The 17,874-nt window shown below is 40.3% G+C and overlaps 3 protein-coding genes across 3 annotated transcripts; 1 reads left to right on the top strand and 2 right to left on the bottom strand.

The window, feature by feature from the left end:
- Window positions 1-905: 905 nt before the first annotated feature.
- Window positions 906-8,823, top strand: LOC148909854 (EGF-like repeat and discoidin I-like domain-containing protein 3). Its single transcript, XM_089032442.1, has 5 exons — window positions 906-1,292; window positions 3,892-4,009; window positions 4,957-5,160; window positions 6,497-6,804; window positions 8,363-8,823. The coding sequence occupies exons 1-5, from the start codon at window positions 906-908 to the stop codon at window positions 8,507-8,509; spliced, it is 1,164 nt and encodes a 387-aa protein (XP_088888568.1). The 3' UTR covers window positions 8,510-8,823.
- Window positions 8,824-10,015: 1,192 nt separating this feature from the next.
- Window positions 10,016-13,747, bottom strand: LOC116298595 (uncharacterized). Its single transcript, XM_089032812.1, has 2 exons — window positions 11,235-13,747; window positions 10,016-10,123 (listed from the first exon to the last, which is right to left on the bottom strand). The coding sequence occupies exon 1, from the start codon at window positions 13,737-13,739 to the stop codon at window positions 11,454-11,456; it is 2,286 nt and encodes a 761-aa protein (XP_088888938.1). The 5' UTR covers window positions 13,740-13,747; the 3' UTR covers window positions 10,016-10,123; window positions 11,235-11,453.
- Window positions 13,748-13,836: 89 nt separating this feature from the next.
- Window positions 13,837-17,006, bottom strand: LOC116298594 (uncharacterized). Its single transcript, XM_031707111.2, has 4 exons — window positions 16,674-17,006; window positions 16,346-16,483; window positions 15,157-15,224; window positions 13,837-14,772 (listed from the first exon to the last, which is right to left on the bottom strand). The coding sequence occupies exons 1-4, from the start codon at window positions 16,954-16,956 to the stop codon at window positions 14,128-14,130; spliced, it is 1,134 nt and encodes a 377-aa protein (XP_031562971.2). The 5' UTR covers window positions 16,957-17,006; the 3' UTR covers window positions 13,837-14,127.
- Window positions 17,007-17,874: the final 868 nt, after the last annotated feature.

Here is a 17,874-nt window from a genome sequence, read left to right as displayed (position 1 = left end):
ATGTAACTGAAATAATCAGAGATTTGCTTTTGCATGTCAAAGTGCAGCTGCTTTAGCTAGGGGTCGATAAAATTTCAAGTGTTGAACCATGACAAGCATAAACTTTTCGTATTACTTTTCGCACAAGCAACTTCTCATCGTATCAAAGTGCAGTTGCTTTAGCTAGGGGTCGATAAAACTTGAAGTGTTGAACCATATCATGCAAGCATAAAACTTTGTCCTCTCGTTGCTCAAAGCAACTTTTCATAGTAGGGCTTTAATTAATTTTAAATTGACAAACGAAAACCCCAATCATGGCCAATGAACAGACTGATTCAAGTCTGATTCAATAGTGTAGATTTAACCTAATGCAAAATAATCAGTGCCAGTTTCCTGTTCCATGGTAAAGCGCATGAGTGAAACAGACCACTTAACTTGGATGTATAATGTTTTTCCAATGAATGTAGTGACGTCTTTCTCCGGCCAAACCCCACACGTCTCCCCGCCGCCATAAAACAACTTCAACTTACTTACTTTCTCGTTGTTCTCTGTAAGTTTTCAGGACCAGTGTGTATATCTTTTAAATTTGAGTGTCTTTTTAAGTCCAGTGCCTGGTAAAAAATAATTCATTTGACGCGAAATAAAAGAATTAATAACAGCGTTTTGCTAGACTAGTGCTGGTGTTTGCTAGATTTGTAGAGTTTTAAGAAGAACTGTTACTAAAGTCGATGTCACAGCCGCGCATTTTAAATCAATTCAAGTCACGAAGTATTGTTGACTGAAGAATCAGATTCAAAGGGCGGGCTTCCACCATAATGGGCTTTAATGAGCAGCACGTGACCGAATGCGTAAATAAAAATGACCTGATGTCAAACACCTGCCCGCGAGCTTCATTAAGATAACCTACTAAACTACTAAAGCTGAACATGCATCCTCAACTTCAGAAAATATACAAAACTCTTTACTTTTTCGTCAATCTCTTAGGTCTTGTTAACTTTTCTTGGGGGAATCTAATAGAAAATTATTATTTCCAAGCGAGAGGTAGATCCCTCATAAGAAATCGTGCGAGTGGGATACACTTTGCCGTGTTGAACAAACACCCAAAAAAATACCTTGATGTTTTGTCATATCGAGTTCTTCTGGTCAAAGATGAAAAGCTCTGTGAGGTTTCTTGTGTCGGAAGCCATCCGTGTTTCTCATTCAACTTGGTAGCCGATGGAGGGATGTTAAGATGTGAACTTCTTTCGACCGACATGTTTAATTCTTCGTCAAGTTTGATCAACAAAACAGACTCTGTGCATTTCAGCATTAAGGTAAGTATCTTTTATTTCTGAAGTCATTAATCATCATTTATCATAAAAATAATAATAGTCTTTATTGGAAAAAGCACTTGACAAACGTGAGGGCTCACAAATATTAAAAACTGTGAAAAATGTAAAAGTCTACTGGGGAACTGAACTAAGATAGATATGTAAAAATAAGATCGCAAATGTTGGGCACTAGATATATTTTAACCAAAGCTCAGCTACTGATTTTCCAAAACGGATTTACAACACAAACATCACGAACACCTGTCGCTTTTTCCACCAGCAAGTTCTGGAAAACGATGTTTTTGAGCACGTTTTGAGTTCTTAGCAGTTCTTAGCAATTTTATTGCTACGTAAATATACTATTGAAGTGGAGACTTAAATTGTTCTATAGCTTTTTAAAATCTTAACGTTTTTTACATTTTTTTTTGTTTTTTGTTTTTTTGAAACTTTTGGCTTAAACTTGTCGTGCAACGGCATTGCGAGACAAGTTTCACAGGGGTGTTACACGGCGCTATTTCGTCCTGAAAATAAACTTGTTCCCGACACAAGTTTCGGTTGCACGAGTAGAAAGCAGTTCTACTTTTCGTGAAACTTTCTCGCGACAAAATTTTCACAAAGCTGGGGTGTTACACGGTGCAATTGTTTCTGAAACTTGTCTCGCAACGCTGTTGCACACAAGTTCTCTTAAGCTAAAAGTTTCAACGTGTAACAGGATACCTATGACACCTAGATATATAAAAAAGGAAATTTCAAGCTTCCTGATTATAAATTCAAAAGAAATTGCAAGAAAAACAATTAATAACAAGTACATTGATATGGCATACTTTCAGCAACTTTTAGCATATTTAGTATTCCGTCGAAGCTAAACATACTGAGTATTGCAAAAAAGTCAGAATTGGAAGTTATTTGAAAACACTTGTTTTCTTATTAGTAACACTTAGGGAATAGATAAAAACGTGTCTTGTCGAGAGATTTTAGTTATATGTAGGTAATATATTGATATATAAATGTGTTTGCCTCCTGGCTCCTTTAACGCGCCTTTAGTTCAGTGATACGACATATTAACTACACATTACACATTTATTAGTAAAGAAAACAATGACAGTACAAAGCACCTGACCACGTTGATAAACAGCAAGAAATAATGAATATCCTGATTTTGGTTGGTGAAAAATATACTGGATAAAATTTAAAACTATATAAAAAAAAAAACAACTAAAATTTGAAAGTAAAGAAATAAATAAGAAAAGCGAGTAATAAAGTTAAAAATGATATTCCTGAGACGTACGTCGATAACTATTATTAAGTTAAATCAATTCTCCTACTTTTCGATTCCAAACACCGACGCGGTTAACTAGTTTATCTAGTCTCTACCATTTTCACTTTAACGGTGTTGTAGTTATTTTTCAGTTGGTTAATTCTGGTTTTCTACAGTTAGGGTGTGTATACATTCTCAGGTCTCAGCATATCAGAAATTATGGGATATCATCCCTGATATATCAACTTGTCTATCACTAGGGCTTTCGCGGGGAAAAAATCAAGAACGATATTCCGTTATTTGTGATGGATTTTTAATATACTTGTGTGTTTATTTGAAACGGCCATAATTTTTGCAAATTACTGTATGTCAGTGTCATAAATTGGTAAAATTCTTACGTTTGAAATGTTAATGCGATCAGTGAATTTTCGCAATTCGTTTGAATAGTGTTTTTATTAAAGAATCCTCATAAGATTTCCTAAAAACTCACTATAATTATTACAATTTCTTCAATAACTCATGCATAATTCATAAGCTCTAATCCAATTGGAGCGAGCACAGACGTCACGTGCATGCGACCTTTAACCCGATAAAGTCTTCTCCATTAGTGCTCTGATATTAATAATACTAATGAGGATGAGAAGTTTATTTCAAGATTTTATCCTTATTAGTATTCTTCACATAAAGAATAATAATGAGGACGACCTTATCAGAGATAAAGTTGCATTCAAGTTTAGATGAAAACTTAGAGCCTCATGCGGTCTCATACGCAATGTCTTTTATTTATTTATTTTTATTATTTTTTGTCTTGTAAATCGTAAAAATTGTAGAAAATAAAGTCTATTTACAATCTTTTCGTTACGGGATTCAAGTAACATTCGTGATGAGTACGATATCGGTTTTCGAGTGAAATGAATTCGCTGGTCAGCCAATACATAGTTAAGTATGGCCAATAGATCTTTTCCGAGATGCGTGAGCGCCGTTAAAAGTATCGTGTGCTCAGAATCGAAAACGAAGCATTTTCGGGTAAGACTATTACGCGCGCTATGCAAAACACATACAAAACTTTGAAAAATATTTTAGCGAAGAAATACTTTGAAATTTCTTATAGTTGGGGAGCAGGATAATAACTTTTTGAAAAAATATATCTTAATTCAGACAAAACCTTTTCTTTAAGGGTTTTAGAAATCACCTTTAACTCCATGGTTTCCAATGGTTTCCTATCACACATACCGAAAATGCCCCGGTTTAATGTCCGCGCCTGCGATATTTATAGTATACTATAGCGATACTATAGAACTAATGAACTCCTAACTTCTAATTATTTGTATCTATTGGTTTTAGTCTACATGTCACCCGATGCCATGCAAGAACAACGGCACATGTATTCCATTCTACAACAATAACACTCATTCCTGTAACTGCACGTATCCCCCATATTACGGAGAACAATGTGATAAGGGTAAGTCATAGTCCATTACTATCATATGAAGAGTCTATGAGCTAGTGTCACCTCTGATAAGAAATCTGCTATAGTTGGGGCAACAAGAGAAAATGAACTAAGAGAAAGAATCCCCGTGCCCCATCATGTGCACACTTTGATGCTATTTTTAGAATTATTGATGCTATTTTTAACTCGTTACCATGCCCGCGCGATAATCATGCTTCCCTTTAAATGCCTCGTTTTAGGACACGAAAAGCGCCTTATTTCGCTACGTCCACGAAAAAAACACAGGCTTTTGTATACTGCAAAACTGGAAGCCGCCTACCCTCAAGAAATCAACCAATCAGGTTCTTCGCTCGAAATATCTCAAGCTAAAAATAGCATCAAACTGTGCTTATGATGGTTACAAGGCTATATAGGTAGGATTCCTTCTCTTAGTTCATATTCTCTTGTGGGGCAACCCATCCATTGGCCATACTACACTCTTGGACAAAAAGAGTGAGAATTTTGTCAGTCAATCATAGTACAATTTTTCTCATAAAATAGCGTTTGATTGACGGGGTCGCTTTAAAGGAGGCTTCTTATTTTTTATATAAAGGAGCACACATCTCCCATACTGGGTCTGTGAGCCGGCATATTCTCAGATCAAGGTCCATTAATAGGAGCACACATCTCCCATACTGGGTCTTTGAGCAAGCATATTCTCAGATCAAAGTCCATTACTAGGAGCATCCATTTCCCATACTGGGTCTGTGAGTCAGTATATCCCAAGATCAGGAGCCCATTACTAGGAGCATCCATCTCCCATACTGGGTCTGTGAGCCAGCATATTCCAAGATCAGGAGCCCATTGATAGGAGCACCCATCTCCCATGCTGGGTTTGTGAGCCAGCATATTCCAAGATCAGTAGCCCATTGATAGGAGCAACCATTTAATATGAACTAATATTCTCTTCTTGTTACCAGTCGAAGGCCTTCATTGGAGTCCCTGGAGTTCGTGGTCGGACACTTGTGGCCCTAAACCGATCCAGACATCGTTAACAAAACACCGATCAAGAAACTGTACTTACAATAGTCCACGAGGAGAGGAACCATCCAATGAATGTAAAGGGGTATCTGTTGAGACACGAAACTGTGAATCTATTCCTATGACAGCAGAGGAAATAGCAGGTGGGTAGTTTATAAAAAACCTACCGACCTACCGACCCACCCAAGCAACTGAATGAACAACCCACCTGAAACTACCAACCAAACAATCATCCGACCAACAATAACTAACGAAATAATAACCAACCCACCAACCCACCAATCCACCAACCCACCAACCCACCAACCCACCAACCCACCAACCCACCAACCCACCAATCCACCAACCCACCAACCCACCAACCCACCAACCCACCAACCCACCAATCCACCAATCCACCAACCCACCAATCCACCAACCCACCAACCCACCAACCCACCAACCCCACCACCACCCACCAACCCACCAACCCACCAACCCACCAACCCACCAACCCACCAACCCACCACCCACCAACCCACCAACCCACCAACCCACCAACCCACCAACCCACCAACCCACCAACCCACCAACCCACCAACCCACCAACCCACCAACCCACCAACCCCCAACCCACCAACCCACCAACCCCCCAACCCCACACCCCACCAACCCACCAACCCACCAACCCACCAACCCACCAACCCACCAACCCACCAACCCACCAACCCACCCAACCCACCAACCCACCAACCCACCAACCCACCAACACCACCAACCCACCAACCCAGCCAACCCACCAGCCCACCAACCCACCAACCCACCCAACCCACCAACCCACCAACCCACCACCCCACCAACCCATCCAACCCACCAACCCACCAACCCACCAACCCACCAACCACCAACCCACCAACCCACCAACCCACCAAGCCCACACCCACCAACCCACCAACCCACCAACCCACCAACCCACCAACCCACCAACCCCCAACCCACCAACCCACCAACCCACCACCCACCAACCCACCAACCCACCAACCCACCAACCCACCAACCCACCAACCCACCAACCCACCAACCCACCAACCCACCAACCCACCAAGCCCACCAACCCACCAACCCACCAACCCACCAACCCACCAACCCACCAACCCACCAACCCACCAACCCACCAACCCACCAACCCACCAACCCACCAACCCACCAACCCACCAACCCACCAACCCACCAACCCACCAACCCACCAACCCACCAACCCACCAACCCACCAACCCACCAACCCACCAACCCACCAACCCACCGACCCACCGACCCACCGACCCACCGACCCACCGACCCACCGACCCACCGACCCACCAACCCACCAACCCACCAACCCACCAACCCACCAACCCACCAACCCACCAACCCACCAACCCACCAACCCACCAACCTAACGAACGAACGAACGAACACATTCATTTTATATAAATTATGAAATTTATTTCCACCATGTAGGGTGCGATAGTGCGGTTGGACTTGAAGACAACAGGATCACAGATTCGCAGATGACAGCATCTTCCTACTACAGTGCTACCGATTCTACATACCCATGGTATGCCCGTCTAAACCATGCATCAGCCTGGGCACCGTTATCACCATCTAATGGCCAATATCTTCAAATCGACTTCAAGAAAAAAATGAGGCTTACAAAGATTGCGAGCCAGGGAAGAAGTAATGGTGTTCAGTGGGTTACAAAATATTCCGTGAAGTATAGTGATGATGGAAGTACATGGGAAAACTATGGTAGTGACAGCTATCTTAAGGTACAACAATCAATGTAGTGGCTTTAGAATCAGTATAGAATATTGCACAGTTTGGCGGCTAGCGCTATGTTAGTTGTATGACAAGATAAATTTCTGATTAGATACCAGAGAAAAAGAAGCCTAATTTGATCGCTGCCCTGAAGCAACCTCTGCATGGGCTAATCAAATTCAGGGCACAGTTAACTCACAGACCGAACACTGAAGAAAGCAGTGTGATTGATATATAACCATGAAACAACCTCTGGGCTGATCTAAGTCAGGGCATGGCTAACTCACAAATTGAACCCTGAAACAACCTCTGGGCTGATCAAAGTCAGGGCATGGCTAACTCACAGATTGAACCCTGAAACAACCTCTGGGCTGATGTAAGTCAGGGCATGGCTAACTCACAGATTGAACCCTGCTGAAACAACCTCTGGGCTGATCAAAGTCAGGGCATGGCTAACTCACAGATTGAACCCTGAAACAACCTCTGGGCTGATGTAAGTCAGGGCATGGCTAACTCACAGATTGAACCCTAAAACAACCTCTGGGCTGATGAACACTGAAGGAAGCAGTGTGATTGATATATAGCTCTGTAACAACCTCTGGGCTGATCTAAGTCAGGGCAAGGCTAACTCCTCACAGATCAAACCATGAAACAACCTCTGGGCTGATCTAAGTCAGGGCACGGCTAACTCACAGATAGAACCCTGCTGAAACAACCTCTGGGCTGATCAAAGTCAGGGCATGGCTAACTCACAGATTGAACCCTGAAACAACCTCTGGGCTGATGTAAGTCAGGGCATGGCTAACTTACAGATAGAACCCTGAAACAACCTCTGGGCTGATGTAAGTCAGGGCATGGCTAACTCACAGATCAAACCCTGAAACAACCTCTGGGCTGATCTAAGTCAGGGCATGGCTAACTCACAGATTGAACCCTGAAACAACCTCTGGGCTGACCAAAGTCAGGGCATGGCTAACTCACAGATTGAACCCTGAAACAACCTCTGGGCTGATGTAAGTCAGGGCATGGCTAACTCACAGATTGAACCCTGAAACAACCTCTGGGCTGATCAAAGTCAGGGCACGGCTAACTCACAGATTGAACCCTGAAACAACCTCTGGGCTGATCTAAGTCAGGGCACTGCTAACTCACAGATTGAACCCTGAAACAACCTCTGGGCTGATGTAAGTCAGGGCACTGCTAACTCACAGATTGAACCCTGAAACAACCTTTGGACTGATTTAAGTCAGGGCACTGCTATCTCAGCTATCTCACAGACTGAACTTGGATTTATTAGATTGTAAGGTTGCGGAGGGAGAAACACCGGAGTACCCAAAGGAATACCTCTCGAATCAAGGGAGAGAACTTACAAACTTTATATATATGTGATGTGAAGTCAAGGAATCAAACCCGAGACCCCAGAGGTGAGAAACGAATGAACTACCACTACACCATTCTCCCTTGATTCCTAAGAGAGTAAATGCAAGACATGGCGGCCATGTTGGTGGTATTAAGAGAATGATTTCAAAAATAATAGTGGTTATTGGGCTATTTTTATGTCACTCTTAGGAACTTGATGCCAATAACGATGGATTGACAGTGGTGACTCATACCCTTGAGGTCCCAATAGATGCAAGGTATATAAGGATAACCGTACTGGGATTTAATGCCTGGCCAGCGATACGAATGGAAATGTACGGGTGCACTTACCCTTGATATACCTGGAATATGAAATAACAGAATTAACTGGCACCATTCCACTTCACTCCCATAGATCATTTGGGGATTGAGGAAAGTTCGTGTTGGCTTGTGGTGGTTCTTTAGTATACGTTTGGGAGTCCTGTGGAAAAATTATTGTTTGGAACCTTCCGAAGGCACTAGTTTTCCTTATCATTCCTATTCAATCCACAGGGTTCCCGATGTCCCAACCCCTCAGAGAAGAATCCCAAAAGAATCCCTCATCAAAAAAATATCGAATTAGCAGAATGTACTTTGTTTTTCGGTAGACACATGCTTTTGAAGATGTTGACACATGCTTTTGAAGATGTTGACACATGCTTTTGAAGATGTTGACACATGCTTTTGAAGATGTTGACACATGCTTTTGAAGATGTTGACACATGCTTTTGAAGATGTTGACACATGCTTTTGAAGATGTTGACACATGCTTTTGAAGATGTTGACACATGCTTTTGAAGATGTTGACACATGCTTTTGAAGATGTTGACACATGCTTTTGAAGATGTTGACACATGCTTTTGAAGATGTTGACACATGCTTTTGAAGATGTTGACACATGCTTTTGAAGATGTTGACACATGCTTTTGAAGATGTTGACACATGCTTTTGAAGATGTTGACACATGCTTTTGAAGATGTTGACACATGCTTTTGAAGATGTTGACACATGCTTTTGAAGATGTTGACACATGCTTTTGAAGATAAGATGTTGACACATGCTTTTGAAGATGTTGACACATGCTTTTGAAGATGTTGACACATGCTTTGAAGATGTTGACACATGCTTTTGAAGATGTTGACACATGCTTTTGAAGATGTTGACACATGCTTTTGAAGATGTTGACACATGCTTTTGAAGATGTTGACACATGCTTTTGAAGATGTTGACACATGCGGCTGAAGATGTTGACACATGCTTTTGAAGATGTTGACACATGCTTTTGAAGATGTTGACACATGCTTTTGAAGATGTTGACACATGCTTTTGAAGATGTTGACACATGCTTTTGAAGATGTTGACACATGCGGCTGAAGATGTTGACACATGCGGCTGAAGATGTTGACACATGCTTTTGAAGATGTTGACACATGCTTTTGAAGATGTTGACACATGCTTTTGAAGATGTTGACACATGCGGCTGAAGATGTTGACACATGCGGCTGAAGATGTTGACACATGCGGCTGAAGATGTTGACACATGCTTATGAAGATGTTGACACATGCTTATGAAGATGTTGACACATGCGGCTGAAGATGTTGACACATGCTTTTGAAGATGTTGACACATGCTTTTGAAGATGTTGACACATGCTTTTGAAGATGTTGACACATGCTTTTGAAGATGTTGACACATGCTTTTGAAGATGTTGACACATGCTTTTGAAGATGTTGACACATGCTTTTGAAGATGTTGACACATGCTTTTGAAGATGTTGACACATGCGGCTGAAGATGTTGACACATGCGGCTGAAGATGTTGACACATGCTTTTGAAGATGTTGACACATGCGGCTGAAGATGTTGACACATGCTTTTGAAGATGTTGACACATGCGGCTGAAGATGTTGACACATGCGGCTGAAGATGTTCCTGAAGTGCAACAGTTTTATTTAAGATTCTAACATTTCTTTCACAATGCGACAGAACGCAATCACAGAATTATTAACTTAAATATTCATATAATGAATTAAAGACATGCACCGATATATAAAACTTGTAAGTGCTGCTGTGTTGAGAATTACAACAAAGAACCGTTCCTCTAATAATGATCTTTAACAGGTTTTCATGATAGGCTTATAATGTGGTATATATGTTTTCCTAAAGTGCTTTTCAATGGCAATGGCGGAATCGTATATTTGATGTCGCGAGAAAATAAAGCCGCTTTTAACTGTGACGTCAGTTGTTAGGAAAAACGACTTCCGGGTCCAAAATGAAAGAAAAGTTCTATATATAGAGAATAATACATGGTCTCGCGGAGATATGGAAGTTATCTTCGAGTGAGATATCAAATTTGAACACGAGAAGATAACTTCCATACCTCCAAGCGGCCATGTATTTTTCTGTTTATTATATAAACCACAGCACTGTATTTTTTTTGAAAACAATGGAATTTTATTACGTAAAACCGAGAATTTAAATACAGTCTCTAGTAAACAAACCCAAATCAAGTTCAACTCTAGACTGTTCACCCTCGTAGGGTGGTTGGTTCATATTCCTCACCGTTTTTCTTTCTGACTGATAGCAAAAATCTGGACAAATACGAGTCGAGTTCTTGAGTGGGAATCTCTTCAATCGGTCGAGTCTCCTTCTCAGTTGTGAGAAATAACTGAATGAGCGACAGGTCGTTCTTTGTCTTTTTTGGTGTTTGCATTTTCCTCCTCCACGATAAAATCTATGACGTCTTGTAAATCAAATGTGACAAACCTTTCAGCCATGTTTTTGAACTTAATTTTCGATAATTTTAACAATATTATCGATCCAGTGAGCAATCTTTGGGACCACATACGAGACAAAGCTGCCGAGCGTTGTGATTTTCCCGCGTCTGTGAGAGCAATGACGTCACAGAATACTGAAAACTGATTGGTTATGATTTTACATGTGAAAATTATCGTATTTTTACACGTGTTGAAATACGAAATTTCTCAGTTGTAGAAATCTTTGTAAACGACTATAGTTTATATAATAAAAAGATTTTACTTACGTTTTCTTCATGACAAGATTTGTTGTCCAAAGATTTTATCGTTTCAGGTGTAGGTGTGTCGCTTTATTTTAGCCGTTTTGGTTTTAATTAAAAGCCTATAATAGTTCTAGTAAACTTATTATTATTATTGTTATTGTTATTATTATTATTATTATTATTATTATCATCATTTTTATCACTATAAAGAATGGCTCAATATATAATCAAATGTTCAACAGTTTATCGAATCCACAAATTAAGAGCATACGATGATGACGGACAAGAACCTTTTCCTCGTCCTAAAATATCTCCGAAGTCACATTCAACTCGTGTTGTAGAAAAATCAGCTTTGTTCTCTTCTGTAATACCTATGCCATGGTCAGCTCGTGCGCATGCGCTACCCCCTCCACCAATCGTTATCACTGCTCCGTCAGCACTCCAATGACACCAAAACCCGATCCTATTACTGCTTTGGATATTGCTGTTACACTTTGTCTGGGAGAATCCATCAGTAGAGGAGTATCGACCACCATACGCTACACTACAGCTTCCAAGACATTTGTTATTCGACCAGACGACACCGTTGCGGAAGTTTCCATAGCTCGTTATCATTGAACGAAATGTACGAGATCCCAGGCAGTTGGATGTGGTTTGTAATAGAGCAGTGTGAGTTGAATCGTCAGATCGTGTGATCTTGAACTCACTGCCTGGAAGTGACCAGAAGGCGGGAGATATCATGTCTTGATTGACAGACGTACTTGTGGTGCTTCCTTGACCTTTCATGACGTCATACCACCAGGAGCCATCGTCTCTCATCCAGTTCTTTGTGTCACTGTTAGAGAAGCGACCGATCAAAGTCCATCCCTCTCCATCACTTGTCATGTCACAGTAGACTTGAAAGGCTTCTTGACTGTCGGGATGTATTGTGTACACACCGTTACGTCTTTCACCTGATTGGTAGATCTCTGCACAGTCTCTGTAGACAATGTTAATTCGTGTTTTAGTTACTATATCAGCAACTCCAACACTCGTAGCGGTACACACGAAGACACCTGAATCAGAGCTGACCACATTTTTTATCATCAATGACCCATGACGTACTTCATACCGTCCTACTGGAAGATCCTGTTTTTCTTTTCTCCAGCTGATTATCGGTGGAGGGGCACCTTGAGCTGAACAATTGAGCATAAGGGTCGAGGTGAGTGTGGCGTTCAATACAGGCGGAGGTCTAACGATGATTACAGGCAACTGTACCACGACTAAAACACATCCTGCTACCTCGAATCCAAGTTGATTTTCAGCCCTACACAGATAGGCACCAGAATCTTCACTTGTTATGCTTAGTAAAGTCAAAAGATTATCTCGAAGACTGACACGCTTACTTGGTAACCGCCCGACTGGCTTCTGCCATACAACTTCCGGCTGTGGATGGCCCGTCACGTGACACACGGGCAGAGTAACATTGTCTCCTATCTTAGCGTAGATTGGTCCGCTCTTTAATGTCAATCTTGGACGGAAGTTCACCTCGAGTTTTGATATTGTCTGTGTTTTACCAAGGATATTAGAAGCATGACACTGATATACCCCTGAGTCATTGAATGTGACGTTTTCAATCAACAGTTTACCAGTATCATCAGCCATTGATCTTTTGTGGGACAATGAACCATCCACTTTACTCCAAACGATCTTAGGTCGAGGATATCCACTTGCAGAACAGTGTAAAATGGCTGGTTTGCTTTCATTGACGATTAAATGAGGCGGAGAGATGACAACTGATGGATGTTCTAACGAAGGACCGCGGTCCCCTTTTGGTCCCGGCATGCCTCGAGGACCAGGAGCTCCATTTTGTCCTGGATCCCCTTTTAGTCCCGGTATTCCTTGCTTGCCTGTTCTACCTGGTTTACCCATTGGTCCTGGTGGTCCTCTGGGTCCTCTTCTGCCTCTTCTCCCTCGTATAGCGATAAAGTTCTTAGCAGAGATAGCTTTGCTCATTTTCTGATCGATTATTTTGGTCAGTTTTTCAACAAGACGACTCTCACTCTTCGTATGGTTGCCGGTTTCTTTCTGCATTACTAAGTCTTGTCCGTCAACACTCCTTTGTATTCGTTTCTTTGTCCTTCCACAACATTCCTTAACGTCTAAAGCGAGTTGTTCTAGAACCTTTCCTTTGGTTGCCGCCATCTTGTCTACATTAACTGCTTGAAAGGTCATCTTGATCTCCAACTGTTGTATTTTCGTATTTTGTTGCTTCAGAATCATCTCGATACGTACAAATTCACCACAACACATTAACACCACCAACACTAAACAGAAAACGGTACGTGTGTTAGTTGATGGTTTCAAAATCAACTTTTCCTGATTCATTTTGACTGACAAAATGCTGAAATAATTAAGGAATTGAATAATGCTGTCTAGGCCAAATTGTGTCATCAGTAACAAAATACTCCAGGTTCTTGTTACGACAAGTATAAACAAGTAATATGCTGCAGAGAAAATGAAACGCGACCTTACGATCTTTTTTGACATATTATATGATATGCAAGCGAGAACGTGAATCAATAATGAGTGCAATTATTAGTCTGTCGCACAGAATAGTGTTATTATATATATTTTGGTATCCCAATGAAAAGAACGTACTAAACAATCTATTTATACAATATTTTTATATTTTTACACAAAAAGCACCATAAAAATGCATGCATCTGGCATCTCACTGCACTGTGTACATAACCTTGCGCGAATTAGACTAACACACATCAAGCTATTTTGTTTCCATATTGGTTTGTGTTGTTTGTATTGACTTTGTAGTGCATAGAACGTGGTCTAGCGTTTTAGATCTCCAAATTAATTCCTAGAAATCATCACCAGTCTTTCTTTCAACTTCGGACTGAGACAAATGGGAAAAAAGATGTGTTTAAAGCTGTCGAATCCACAAATTAAGAGCATACGATGATGACGGACAAGAACCACTTCCTTCGCCTAAAACTTCTCCGAAGTGACATTCAACTTGTGTAGTGGCAAAATCAGCTGCGTTCTCTTCTGTAATACCGATGCCATGATCAGCTCGTGCGCATGCGCTACCCCCTCCACCAATCATCATCACTGCTCCATCAGCACTCCAATGACACCAAAACCCGATCCTATTACTGCTTTGGATATTGCTGCTACACTTTGCCTGGGAGAATCCATCAGTAGAGGAGTATTGGCCACCATACACTACACTACAGCTTCCAAGACATTTGTCATTCGCCCACACGGTACCGTTGCGGAAGTTTCCATAGCTCGTTATCATTGAACGAAATGTACGGGATCCCAGACAGTTAGATGTGGTTTGAAGTAGAGCAGTGTGACTTGGATCGTCAGATCGTGTGATCTTGAACTCCCTGCCTGGAAGTGACCAGAAGGCGGGAGATATCATGTCTTGATTGACAGATGTGTTGGTGGTGTCACCTTGACCTGTCATGACGTCGTACCACCAGGAGGCATCGTCTCTCATCCAGTTCTTTGTGTCTCTGTTAGAGAAGCGACCGATCAAAGTCCATCCTTTGTAACAGTACACCTTAATAGAAAAGAATTGTAAGGCAAGGCAAGGCAAGGCAAGACAAGGCAAGGCAAGGCAACAGTAAACAGTGTTGCGACACAAGATGCACAGAGCATTGCAGCGTGTAACCTACAGCGCAATTTGAAAAATGTTGCAAGACAAGTTGCAGCAAACGTTGCAAAAAGCAGAATTCGTTTCTATCGACTTTTGGCAACGATTGCGACCCCGTTGCACCGTGTAACACTCTTGCAACTTGTGTCGCAACGCCATTAAGAAACAAGTTGCAGAGAAAATTGCTCCGTGTAATCGCGCCTTAAGCCAAGGTGAGTAAAATTTCCCCAGTTTGATAATAAGCCATATAATGCCATATAACTCATTTGTAGGAAAGGCAAGTACACATACTTCAACGTTATTTGCAAGTGTATATATCCCTTCTGATGGCGATCCAGCCAACTTCATACAGCTGTGGCCTGTGGTTAAAAATATCAGAAGATTTGTATACGTGTTATTCAGGGACTTGGTAATCAACAAATCATATTAATATTTTTCAGTCCTTTTTCAGGTTTTCTGATCCAAATGAGATAGGTAATAGGTGGGATACGTAGGACTGATGTGTATATGTGGAATATAGAAGGTAGGTAAGGTACTTGCATAGAGGGTTACGTTGGGGAATCGTAGTGAAATTTGAAACATAAAATGGTCGGTTTTTCACATGTATGAGAGGCTACTCAGTCCAAATCAATAATTATTTAAATAGGCCCTTTGCAGTTAACGGTCACGTGTCTGTACTGGACCGCAAAATTTTTGTTTTTATATTAAATTGGTGATTCTTTTTAGCTACTTGTAAAGAACTGAATGAAAACATGTGTATCCAGTGTGTTACGAAATATAGTTTTATTACGATCTCTCGAAACAGGTTGTAGAAAGTTTGTTTGCAGTCCAGTAAATTTCACTGATGGGAATCAAGATGTTCATTCATTTGCTCTCAGTGAATCAATCAGCATGTGATTGCTTAGCTGCAAAGGGCCTATTGGACGCCATATTTCGATTTGATGTGTGAAGAGTGCGTAATTTAGATACGATCACGAAAACATGACAACAAGAAGTGAAAATATGGAAAAAATTTCAGGGATTTCATATAATGTTCCGACAAAATTTTGCACTATTTAGAAGTTCGATATAAATTGGTTGTCGTACTTTTGAGATGAAAATAACTAAATTAAGATTTAAGATTATTGATCAAACAAGCTACAAGCTGTATATTGAATATTTAAATATTAAGTAAACAATTGAGGCCTGAATAAACTAAACTAGACGTTCTATATTATTGGCGTATGTGTTTATGCAAGTTATTTGCTGTAAAATATAGCTTGAGATAAATTTCGCTATACTAAAACATAATGGATTTATTCTGGTTTTGGCGCACTCTCACTTTAATTTATAACGCAATAACCTCAGTTCCATAGTATTCAGTATTAACTGTAAATGAATTTATTTCTGTGTTTGAATTGGCTGTAAATTAAAGACAAATATCAGGAAAAAATATTATGGCAAAGTTTCAAGTTTGGTAACTGAACATCAATGACATTACCCATTAGGCAGTATCGTTTGACAGGACTAAGTGTGATGCCATCAAGTATCCAGAAGTAGCCTTCTTTTGCACTAGAAGATGTGTTGTTGATTTCTTGACATGAAATTGCGGGAACTGATGCCGACGAACCCAAAGGAACTGAAAAAAAAAGATAGATGGATGGATATTATTTATGAGAATGAAAAATTTAATGACTTGAATAATAAATGGATAGATGGATGGTTGGATGGATGGTTGGATGGATGGTTGGATGGATGGATGGATGGATGGATGGATGGATGGATGGATGGATGGATGGATGGATGGATGGATGGATTATTCTTCCTACCTTTATACGGGTTTTCAAAATACGTTGAACCAACTTGTTTCTTCACATGCGAAGGTTTCTGCGCAATTGTTCGGTTATTAAGCTCACACAGCGATATATTAGTATAATAGTCAAGACTCTGACAGGATGGCTCTTGTCTGCATTGCTGAAAACAATCTCTGATTCCCGATGTTTTAAAGATCCCGTAAGTAAATCCCTCTAGAGCGATGGAGCTTATCGAAATGTGACAATCAGGATAGACAAAAACTAAAACTACACTCAAAACAATGATTTCTTTTTGCATTTTTGAGCATAAAACTTGTATCAATTCACAAGAATAGCTTGGACGCTCATCATGGCGAAAACATAGCAAAGTGGAACCCTGAGTAAACTAACAAATGCAAATTAAGCAGGAAGCTGATAACGAGATTTGACGAGCATTTGACGGACATGTCATATCATTAGGCAAACATAGACAAAAAGGTAATCGTATGATTCCATCAGATTGATTTTACTTAGCCAATAAAACAAAGTTGTATAATTACAACTTATAATCAAAAAGGAAAAAGGAAAAATGACAATAATATTTGCGTCTTCGACAATGTCATATTACGTAGAATATTGCTTCAAGGGCAAAGAAAAATCACACTAATATTATATAAAGTTTGCCTTTATTTTCTTATTCTTTCCACTTTAATACAAAAGACAGTTTGTCTTCTTTTTGTTGTTCTTCTTCTTTCTATATTACTCTTGTACTTCTTCTTTAATACATGTTTTATTACCACCCTGCTATCCCACCACGTACACAGAATATATCGTATATTTTACCCCTTATGAAAAAAAAAGCATAATTTATGAAGGCTGCAAAATAGATCATTTTTGGCCACTTTTGGGCAAAAATCATGGACTATAGCACATGGTTTTGATCGATTTTGGCCCATTTTCACACCTTTTATAAAGAGATGAATAATTTATGAAGTATGCAAAATAGTTCATTTTTGGTCATTTTTGGGCAAAAAGCATGGACTATAGCCCATGGTTTTGATCGATTTTGGTTCATTTTCACACCTTTTGAAAAAATATGCATTATTTATGAACGATGCAAAATAGGTCATTTTTGGCCATTTTTGGGCAAAAAGCATAGACTATAGCCCATGGTTTTGATCGATTTTGGCCCATTTTCACACCTTTTTTAAAGAGATGAATGATTTGTGAAGTATGC

This window comes from Actinia tenebrosa, unplaced genomic scaffold (genome assembly GCF_029948245.1).
Source record: "Actinia tenebrosa isolate PJP-AT-01 unplaced genomic scaffold, QUT_ActTen_1.0 PGA_scaffold1__47_contigs__length_23844297, whole genome shotgun sequence".
In the NCBI taxonomy this organism is placed as follows: Eukaryota; Metazoa; Cnidaria; class Anthozoa; order Actiniaria; family Actiniidae; genus Actinia; species Actinia tenebrosa.
Note: the sequence above shows the minus strand (reverse complement) of the source record. Positions and strands in the feature narration are given on the sequence as shown.

Excerpts from the sequence above, each read along its gene's own strand:
- LOC148909854 (XM_089032442.1), top strand. The coding sequence starts at position 906 with ATGCATCCTCAACTTCAGAAAATATACAAAACTCTTTACTTTTTCGTC. Across the intron at positions 4,010-4,956 it reads CGGAGAACAATGTGATAAGG|TCGAAGGCCTTCATTGGAGT; the intron begins GTAAGTCATAGT and ends TCTTGTTACCAG. Across the intron at positions 5,161-6,496 it reads GACAGCAGAGGAAATAGCAG|GGTGCGATAGTGCGGTTGGA; the intron begins GTGGGTAGTTTA and ends TCCACCATGTAG.
- LOC116298595 (XM_089032812.1), bottom strand. The coding sequence starts at position 13,739 with ATGTCAAAAAAGATCGTAAGGTCGCGTTTCATTTTCTCTGCAGCATAT.
- LOC116298594 (XM_031707111.2), bottom strand. The coding sequence starts at position 16,956 with ATGCAAAAAGAAATCATTGTTTTGAGTGTAGTTTTAGTTTTTGTCTAT. Across the intron at positions 15,225-16,345 it reads CAAACGATACTGCCTAATGG|GCCACAGCTGTATGAAGTTG; the intron begins GTAATGTCATTG and ends TTTTAACCACAG. Across the intron at positions 14,773-15,156 it reads CACTTGCAAATAACGTTGAA|GTGTACTGTTACAAAGGATG; the intron begins GTATGTGTACTT and ends TTTTCTATTAAG.